This window comes from Centruroides sculpturatus, unplaced genomic scaffold, assembly GCF_000671375.1.
Source record: "Centruroides sculpturatus isolate CEXI.00-Female unplaced genomic scaffold, Cexi_2.0 scaffold1079, whole genome shotgun sequence".
NCBI lineage: Eukaryota > Metazoa > Arthropoda > Arachnida > Scorpiones > Buthidae > Centruroides > Centruroides sculpturatus.
Window position 1 is genome coordinate 62139 of NW_019385267.1, and position 11314 is coordinate 73452.

At 24.5% G+C, this 11314-nt stretch overlaps 1 protein-coding gene across 1 annotated transcript in view; it reads right to left on the reverse strand.

Annotated features, from left to right (window-relative positions):
- Positions 1-5284: 5284 nt before the first annotated feature.
- The window catches only part of LOC111636895 (docking protein 2-like), a 19101-nt gene continuing 13071 nt past the window's right edge, over positions 5285-11314 (reverse strand). Inside the window, exons 4-6 of the mRNA XM_023382283.1 lie at positions 6774-6952; positions 5919-6191; positions 5285-5585 (exon numbers count right to left, since the gene is read on the reverse strand). Coding sequence (XP_023238051.1) covers positions 5560-5585; positions 5919-6191; positions 6774-6952 — 478 coding nt within the window. The 3' untranslated portion in view covers positions 5285-5559. The remainder of the gene's footprint in view (positions 5586-5918; positions 6192-6773; positions 6953-11314) is intronic.

The window sequence follows — 11314 nt, forward strand, 5'->3', positions numbered from 1 at the left end:
AATTTAGTTTATGTTTTTGAAGATCATCATCCAAAATATATAAATAATTTATAAACTATTATATTTTTAAAATATTTTATGTAATATGACCCAATTTTATTGAAGTAGATATAAATTTTTTTTATATTTTAATATAATTTCGATGTATATTTTCCTGATCAATATGAAGTTTATAGCTATTACACACGAATGAATATCTTATTGATTATATATTTATATAATTCCATCTTTTAAGCATTTCAATATACCATTTATAAAATAAATAACTTTTTATACTCGTAATGAAAGATTTTTTTGAATTTTTAAGCATTGTTTCTTCGTGAATAAACGATAACAGAAGCAAAATTGACTGAGAGATTATTTTAAAATCGATATGGCCATTTAACAAAATGGAGTATAATAAAATGGTGTTTATGAATTAAATTATTCTTAGTATCTGGTCAGGTAACAATATATTGAAATTCAATTTGCAAAAGTGAATAATATTGAATTATCTTTAAAAATAATCTGTTCGAGGTACGACACATTTCCTTTATTGTTAACAATTAAATTTACAAAATAAGAGAATAAACGATCTTATAATTCAATAAATTTTTATCCTGTAAGTAGTTCTTTCACTAAAATTCTATCCAAAAAAGTAGCCATTTCCTTCCAGATGCTATCATTTTCTCAAACGTTCTTTTTTGAAAGTCAAATCTAACAGATATAATCCAATTCCGGATACAGTAAGATACATTGACTTACAAGTTAGAGACAAATCTGCCTTTTATTGCCCAGTACTTTCCAATCATAGTAGAAAGCTGTCGTCGTAAATATATTTCTACTATGTTCTTTCTCTGAACAAATAAGTTCGAAAACATAATGATTTTAACTATTAGTACTCATTTCCTTCTAAATATACATATCTGCTGCTTGTAGACATAAGTTATATAGAGCAACAATATAGTATAAATGCTAAAATTTATTAATTTTACTTTATGTTGGAGTTTCTTATAAACTAAAATGTTTAACAATATATAATATTTTTTTTATTATAATTAACGTGTTATTTTATCTATAATCGGCGCTACATCGAAACACCTTAAGTAATAAGAATTGTAGTAAGAGTTTGAGTTTGAGTTTTAGTTTAAAAATCACGTTATTTGGTACTAAATGTAAGCTTCTCTATTTAATATTTATAAGAAAGATCCGTTTACAAGTATATTCTATGCTTTTTTATCAGGGTAGAGCTGTTTAGATCAAGAAGACAAGGTTTAACAGTATATAAATAAAAAATTTATTATTTTTTTCTCATTATTTTATTAAATTTTCTATACTTTTATTTATAGCTGTAAAATTTACTGTTTATGAAATATAAAATTCAAATTTATTAAAACTTTTTACTGAAATTCGAAGAGTAAAAGAATAAAACTTTTTATAGCAGAAAGTATATTTCAACTTTGTATACAATGTATAATTCAGTTTTCTATACTTAAAAAAACAAATTGATTTTATTATTTAATAAGATTTTTTCCGTTCGTTCTAGAATTTTATAAACTCTCTTTTTCATCTAACAAACTCTTCTTATTTTCTTTCAATTTTTCTATGAAAAATATCAAAGATTCGCATTCACAACAATTTACATTTAAGGGGAAGAAAATCAATACTGTCTACAAATTTTTCTAAATATTATAATTAAATTTTCAGTTAGCTTTAAGAATTAATTTATAAATATCATTTACATTTTTTTCCCTATTCAATAATATTAAAGTTTAAAAGAAAAAAAAATTACTTTTATTAATTAAAACTCACTGCATTGATAGGCAAATATGAATAATAAGTATAGAACATTTAATGAAATATTTTAATAAAATTATCAGGAAAAAAAATTTTTTTTATGTTGTTTTTTCCATCAGCTTACATTCCTTGTAAAGAAAATACGAAATTATGGTTGGATAGTTCTTCCAAAGAACAAATAACCACGATTAAGAGGGTAAATTGTTACAGTTTTATGAGTTTCCAATACAGTGGAATAACTTAAAAACTTTTTAAATTATAAAACTAGCAATAATATAATAAAAAATAATAATTTATGGAGGATCAAATTTGCATTGTTTATAATCAAATCAATTATTTTTCAGTCAAAAATTTAAATATAAAAGTCTCTTTTTAGTTTAATATTACGATTTAAATAAACACGTAATTGGACATAGATAAAACAAGAACAAAACAAGAACTCCATAAATGAAATAAATTTATTATTATTATTTTTTTTTCTTTGTAATACATAAAACTTTTCAAAGTCTGTCATTTAGACTGACAATATCTAAGCTGTTGTCACAATATATCTAGGCAGTAGATCAAAGAAAAGTAACAATACAGATCACATAGATACATATAGATCATATACAACTCACTTGTCATGATTTATTTCCATTACTCTTATTACAGAGTATATTCTACTCTTTCTATTGCATTCTTCAAACTTTGATAAATAAATATTTACATAATAATTTAAATATAATAACTTTTATTTTGATTTACTTTAACTTATCCTAATATAGGTTATCACATGCTAATGATTATCATGGTTTCTTCACGTATAAATCCAGAATACTAGGTTGGCAATACTTCAATGTAAGCTGAAAAAGTTAAGGATTTTTATTCGTGTGCTAAGTATTAAAATAATAATAAATGATACATTTTAGCTAAAAGTTGTTTTTTGTTTCTCATGTTTTACTTTATTTCCAGAAGGGATAAAACTATAAAAGAAATACAAAAACGAAAAATTGCTTCTGGATACGTTCAATGTATTCTCCAATGACCATCATCCATTTAAGGATATAAAAAAAAAATATATATATACATATACCATTTATAAAATAAATAACTTTTTATACTCGTAATGAAAGATTTTTTTGAATTTTTAAGCATTGTTTCTTCGTGAATAAACGATAACAGAAGCAAAATTGACTGAGAGATTATTTTAAAATCGATATGGCCATTTAACAAAATGGAGTATAATAAAATGGTGTTTATGAATTAAATTATTCTTAGTATCTGGTCAGGTAACAATATATTGAAATTCAATTTGCAAAAGTGAATAATATTGAATTATCTTTAAAAATAATCTGTTCGAGGTACGACACATTTCCTTTATTGTTAACAATTAAATTTACAAAATAAGAGAATAAACGATCTTATAATTCAATAAATTTTTATCCTGTAAGTAGTTCTTTCACTAAAATTCTATCCAAAAAAGTAGCCATTTCCTTCCAGATGCTATCATTTTCTCAAACGTTCTTTTTTGAAAGTCAAANAGAAGCAAAATTGACTGAGAGATTATTTTAAAATCGATATGGCCATTTAACAAAATGGAGTATAATAAAATGGTGTTTATGAATTAAATTATTCTTAGTATCTGGTCAGGTAACAATATATTGAAATTCAATTTGCAAAAGTGAATAATATTGAATTATCTTTAAAAATAATCTGTTCGAGGTACGACACATTTCCTTTATTGTTAACAATTAAATTTACAAAATAAGAGAATAAACGATCTTATAATTCAATAAATTTTTATCCTGTAAGTAGTTCTTTCACTAAAATTCTATCCAAAAAAGTAGCCATTTCCTTCCAGATGCTATCATTTTCTCAAACGTTCTTTTTTGAAAGTCAAATCTAACAGATATAATCCAATTCCGGATACAGTAAGATACATTGACTTACAAGTTAGAGACAAATCTGCCTTTTATTGCCCAGTACTTTCCAATCATAGTAGAAAGCTGTCGTCGTAAATATATTTCTACTATGTTCTTTCTCTGAACAAATAAGTTCGAAAACATAATGATTTTAACTATTAGTACTCATTTCCTTCTAAATATACATATCTGCTGCTTGTAGACATAAGTTATATAGAGCAACAATGTAGTATAAATGCTAAAATTTATTAATTTTACTTTATGTTGGAGTTTCTTATAAACTAAAATGTTTAACAATATATAATATTTTTTTTATTATAATTAACGTGTTATTTTATCTATAATCGGCGCTACATCGAAACACCTTAAGTAATAAGAATTGTAGTAAGAGTTTGAGTTTGAGTTTTAGTTTAAAAATCACGTTATTTGGTACTAAATGTAAGCTTCTCTATTTAATATTTATAAGAAAGATCCGTTTACAAGTATATTCTATGCTTTTTTATCAGGGTAGAGCTGTTTAGATCAAGAAGACAAGGTTTAACAGTATATAAATAAAAAATTTATTATTTTTTTCTCATTATTTTATTAAATTTTCTATACTTTTATTTATAGCTGTAAAATTTACTGTTTATGAAATATAAAATTCAAATTTATTAAAACTTTTTACTGAAATTCGAAGAGTAAAAGAATAAAACTTTTTATAGCAGAAAGTATATTTCAACTTTGTATACAATGTATAATTCAGTTTTCTATACTTAAAAAAACAAATTGATTTTATTATTTAATAAGATTTTTTCCGTTCGTTCTAGAATTTTATAAACTCTCTTTTTCATCTAACAAACTCTTCTTATTTTCTTTCAATTTTTCTATGAAAAATATCAAAGATTCGCATTCACAACAATTTACATTTAAGGGGAAGAAAATCAATACTGTCTACAAATTTTTCTAAATATTATAATTAAATTTTCAGTTAGCTTTAAGAATTAATTTATAAATATCATTTACATTTTTTTCCCTATTCAATAATATTAAAGTTTAAAAGAAAAAAAAATTACTTTTATTAATTAAAACTCACTGCATTGATAGGCAAATATGAATAATAAGTATAGAACATTTAATGAAATATTTTAATAAAATTATCAGGAAAAAAAATTTTTTTTATGTTGTTTTTTCCATCAGCTTACATTCCTTGTAAAGAAAATACGAAATTATGGTTGGATAGTTCTTCCAAAGAACAAATAACCACGATTAAGAGGGTAAATTGTTACAGTTTTATGAGTTTCCAATACAGTGGAATAACTTAAAAACTTTTTAAATTATAAAACTAGCAATAATATAATAAAAAATAATAATTTATGGAGGATCAAATTTGCATTGTTTATAATCAAATCAATTATTTTTCAGTCAAAAATTTAAATATAAAAGTCTCTTTTTAGTTTAATATTACGATTTAAATAAACACGTAATTGGACATAGATAAAACAAGAACAAAACAAGAACTCCATAAATGAAATAAATTTATTATTATTATTTTTTTTTCTTTGTAATACATAAAACTTTTCAAAGTCTGTCATTTAGACTGACAATATCTAAGCTGTTGTCACAATATATCTAGGCAGTAGATCAAAGAAAAGTAACAATACAGATCACATAGATACATATAGATCATATACAACTCACTTGTCATGATTTATTTCCATTACTCTTATTACAGAGTATATTCTACTCTTTCTATTGCATTCTTCAAACTTTGATAAATAAATATTTACATAATAATTTAAATATAATAACTTTTATTTTGATTTACTTTAACTTATCCTAATATAGGTTATCACATGCTAATGATTATCATGGTTTCTTCACGTATAAATCCAGAATACTAGGTTGGCAATACTTCAATGTAAGCTGAAAAAGTTAAGGATTTTTATTCGTGTGCTAAGTATTAAAATAATAATAAATGATACATTTTAGCTAAAAGTTGTTTTTTGTTTCTCATGTTTTACTTTATTTCCAGAAGGGATAAAACTATAAAAGAAATACAAAAACGAAAAATTGCTTCTGGATACGTTCAATGTATTCTCCAATGACCATCATCCATTTAAGGATATTAAAAAAAAAATATATATATAAANTACTATATATTAGAAAATAATCTTTATACGATTAAAAATATTTATTTTATAAATATCTCAAATAAAATTTTGAATTAAAAATATTTTTAAAGTGTACTTTACATACCTTCTTCTTCATCATCTTCTTCTTCTTTCTCTTTTGTTGGATCGTTTCTTTGCAAACTTTTCATTGAACCCTTAACTGAAGAATGTGCTATGGATTCTATATTTTCTAACGAATCATCGTCATTGTTAGAATCTGGAGAATTGTCGAAGTTTGGTATTATGTAGTTAATATCACTCTCTACTTCTTTAGCTTTGGTTTGGTTAGAACAAGTCGCTAGTTTTTTTCGATACGACTGTGTTAGAGACAGTAAAGGAGTAGAAGGTTCAGAACATCCTACATAAAGACAAAAATAGAAAAGAGTGTAGTAGATATTGATGTTTACTACAAATACTAGACACGTCTTATATTGACATTTGTTGTGTAGAAAGAACTATTTGATTCCAAAGAAAAATAAACAGAATCCGTATTGAGTTAAATTTAAATAAATTCTATTTTTTAATGAATCTAAATCAAAATATCATTAGAATAATTTAATAATTTTTATATTTTACAAATTCTATATGCTTTTTTTTTCCTTATAATCTTTTATTCTTTATTTGATGTTTGATGTAGTTAAAGAAGGAATGTCTGAGAGTTCAATGTCTGAAATATTTTGATTTGTTACATTATGGCTCTCATATATCGTCTAGTTCTAAAGCGCTGAGTTAGAAGTTTCTTAAAATTTATATCATAATAAAAATTCAACAATAAAATACTACATAATATTATATATATATATATATTCTTAACGGTTTTCTCTGCACATCATATATAAATTATAAATTATGAACAGAAAATCTTACTAGAAGATATGCGTTATAAAATGTAAATTATTACATGATTTATAATATAATAATAAAAAGAAATCTACATTACCTGCATGATAACATAAATGTCGTTGGCTTCCAACTCTTTGATCCGATCGAGCTTGCCTCAAACTTAAAGATGTTTGCCTTTTAATAGCCCACATTGCAAATGTTCTCTTGAGTGCTTGAATAATTTCTTCACCTTGCTGCGTTTTAAACTGAAATATCCCCTCTCCAGTTAAACACCGTCTATTGAACTCCAGAAAAATTATGAATTAATTATAATCGATCAGAAAAAATAAATAAATATATTAAACATTATTTACATTATTAACTTAGTTTATTTACTCAACTCTTCACTCTACAATTACTTTAATAAGGTATGAGGAGATAAAAGCAGGTTAAAGTCAAACCAGATGACAGAAAATATTGGAAAAAGTTAATAGAAAAGTATTATAGTTTAGTTGATTCTCGTAACTTTTATAAAGAGAATGATCTACACGTACTGTCACCAACTTATGATGGTTAAAAGAAGATAAAGTAGCGAGCTTGAACAAGACGGCAGCGAAAGATAGTTTAGTTTTATGTGCTGTGTCAGTAATATTTGGCAGCCAATAATTCCTCCATATTGTTAGCTTTGTATTGGATAATTGATTTTTCACAGAATTAAAAACGATTACTAAAGATACTGAAAGTTAAAACTTGATAAATACTCATCCATATCTTTTATCTATCACGTTGTAGAATCTTTACTGTTAAAGATAAAATTGGCAAATTCTATTTACTTCGATATAATATTATTTAAAAGTTTTGATATTTTTCCAAATTTAGGATAAATTAGCCAAAATATAAAAAGAAAAGAAGGAAAAACAAATCTCCTCATCTGCTGATTTCAGAGATTTATCTTCACGAAAAAGAATTTATTTGTTCAAAATTTATCGTTTAAATTATAAAATCTACAGTAAAATACCCTTCTGATAAATTTCTAATAAATTGTATATATATATATTTCAAGAATTTTAAATTATAAATAATAAATTCCAATATTATTATGATTGATTTCTTCTTTCTATATTAAAGTAATTACTTTATATAAATAAATTGACTAAATAAACAAATTTAATCATTCATCTTTAATTATTTTTAAAAGCTTAATAGAAATCAAAAACTTTTCTCTATTAATTATAGATGAATAGAAAAAGTAGGTTATATATTTTTATATTATTAAGTATTTTTCTAACATACTTAAAGAAAATCTCTGTAATTTACTTGTAGATTAATTATAGAATATCATACCTGAAAATTGATTTTTTGAAGAATTAAAATAGTATTAAATCTAATAAAAATGCAAAGGAAGTTATTTATATGTCATCTAATACAATGAAGGTTATTCTCTTATCGTATCGATGTATTATTCTACTGTAATTATTGTTATAGAATTAATTTTTGCTTAAATTCTATTAAACATTGATCAGTGGAGTATCCAGGAATTAATTTTGGTAATGGCTAAAATTAAACTTGTAGTAGTCAAGACTGATGAGAAGAAGAAATTGGGATCCGATCCTGTATAATAAATGAAGTCTTAAAAATCAATTTATATAATTTCAAGTGTATAAAAGAGAAAAAAAAGAAATGAGAACGTAATAGTATTGTAGACACTAACAGGGTCTTGTTCATACCTATCATAGATTCAGCCAAATCCACAATGGGCCATACGAATAGTGAAGGATAGGGCCTTATATAGACAGACCGCCCACTGGAGATTTACTCGCCCGGATTCGAACCCGAATCTCCAAAGCGGTGAGCTTTAAGGATATTTTATTTACACGAACGTCCAAACAACATAATAGCGAGGTTTGTGGTCGAAGTTTTCATTTCTCAAACGTGAACGTCGAACGTCGAGCGCCGCTATCTTGTAAGCGGCGCTCGACGTCCGACGTTCACGTAAACTTCAGCCGCAACCTTTTAGTATTATATTTAAATTGTATTTTGTGTGGGACTATAGCAACTTGAGTCAGTTACGTTAAAGATTTTATATCAATTACTTTAAAAAAAAAAAAATATTTAAAATATATTTTAAGCTTAATTTACGAACAGTTTTTAATCAAGTTAATCCGAAAATTTATGAATAGACTGTATGTATTTAATCGAAATATCTAACTTAGATTAAGTAACGTACAAAATAGCATTGAATTTATTAACAGTTAAGAGGTTTTGTTCTTATAATAGCATGGTATTTCGGTAAGAAAAACAAGAAATCGATAAGTTCTCATCCTTGAAACGTGAATAATCTGTAGGTGATTTAATTACTGTTATAACATTGTACAACTTAATTTGGTACTAATTTATTATCCAGTCAACTATTTAAGTTAAACTCGTAGGAATAAGCTTTGAAAATATCGTCCTTGCTGACTAATATATCTCTTCAACGATCGCCAGGTGGTCCATTGCTATAAAGTAAAAGTCTTACGAGAGATTCATAAATTATGTAGCAGCTCAGACTAACATATTTTTATAGGTTAATTAAAATATCCGAAAGTAATATATATCAAGGAAGTGACAGTACGACAGTCACTTCTTACGTAAAAATTCTTTCTCGGAAGAATACAAATATAGATAAGAGACGTTTTACATCTTGAGTGCTTGAATAATTTCTTCACCTTGCTGCGTTTTAAACTGAAATATCCCCTCTCCAGTTAAACACCGTCTATTGAACTCCAGAAAAATTATGAATTAATTATAATCGATCAGAAAAAATAAATAAATATATTAAACATTATTTACATTATTAACTTAGTTTATTTACTCAACTCTTCACTCTACAATTACTTTAATAAGGTATGAGGAGATAAAAGCAGGTTAAAGTCAAACCAGATGACAGAAAATATTGGAAAAAGTTAATAGAAAAGTATTATAGTTTAGTTGATTCTCGTAACTTTTATAAAGAGAATGATCTACACGTACTGTCACCAACTTATGATGGTTAAAAGAAGATAAAGTAGCGAGCTTGAACAAGACGGCAGCGAAAGATAGTTTAGTTTGATGTGCTGTGTCAGTAATATTTGGCAGCCAATAATTCCTCCATATTGTTAGCTTTGTATTGGATAATTGATTTTTCACAGAATTAAAAACGATTACTAAAGATACTGAAAGTTAAAACTTGATAAATACTCATCCATATCTTTTATCTATCACGTTGTAGAATCTTTACTGTTAAAGATAAAATTGGCAAATTCTATTTACTTCGATATAATATTATTTAAAAGTTTTGATATTTTTCCAGTTCTAGAATTTTATAAACTCTCTTTTTCATCTAACAAACTCTTCTTATTTTCTTTCAATTTTTCTATGAAAAATATCAAAGATTCGCATTCACAACAATTTACATTTAAGGGGAAGAAAATCAATACTGTCTACAAATTTTTCTAAATATTATAATTAAATTTTCAGTTAGCTTTAAGAATTAATTTATAAATATCATTTACATTTTTTTCCCTATTCAATAATATTAAAGTTTAAAAGAAAAAAAAATTACTTTTATTAATTAAAACTCACTGCATTGATAGGCAAATATGAATAATAAGTATAGAACATTTAATGAAATATTTTAATAAAATTATCAGGAAAAAAAATTTTTTTTATGTTGTTTTTTCCATCAGCTTACATTCCTTGTAAAGAAAATACGAAATTATGGTTGGATAGTTCTTCCAAAGAACAAATAACCACGATTAAGAGGGTAAATTGTTACAGTTTTATGAGTTTCCAATACAGTGGAATAACTTAAAAACTTTTTAAATTATAAAACTAGCAATAATATAATAAAAAATAATAATTTATGGAGGATCAAATTTGCATTGTTTATAATCAAATCAATTATTTTTCAGTCAAAAATTTAAATATAAAAGTCTCTTTTTAGTTTAATATTACGATTTAAATAAACACGTAATTGGACATAGATAAAACAAGAACAAAACAAGAACTCCATAAATGAAATAAATTTATTATTATTATTTTTTTTTCTTTGTAATACATAAAACTTTTCAAAGTCTGTCATTTAGACTGACAATATCTAAGCTGTTGTCACAATATATCTAGGCAGTAGATCAAAGAAAAGTAACAATACAGATCACATAGATACATATAGATCATATACAACTCACTTGTCATGATTTATTTCCATTACTCTTATTACAGAGTATATTCTACTCTTTCTATTGCATTCTTCAAACTTTGATAAATAAATATTTACATAATAATTTAAATATAATAACTTTTATTTTGATTTACTTTAACTTATCCTAATATAGGTTATCACATGCTAATGATTATCATGGTTTCTTCACGTATAAATCCAGAATACTAGGTTGGCAATACTTCAATGTAAGCTGAAAAAGTTAAGGATTTTTATTCGTGTGCTAAGTATTAAAATAATAATAAATGATACATTTTAGCTAAAAGTTGTTTTTTGTTTCTCATGTTTTACTTTATTTCCAGAAGGGATAAAACTATAAAAGAAATACAAAAACGAAAAATTGCTTCTGGATACGTTCAATGTATTCTCCAATGACCATCATCCATTTAAGGATATTAAAAAAAAAATATATATATAAA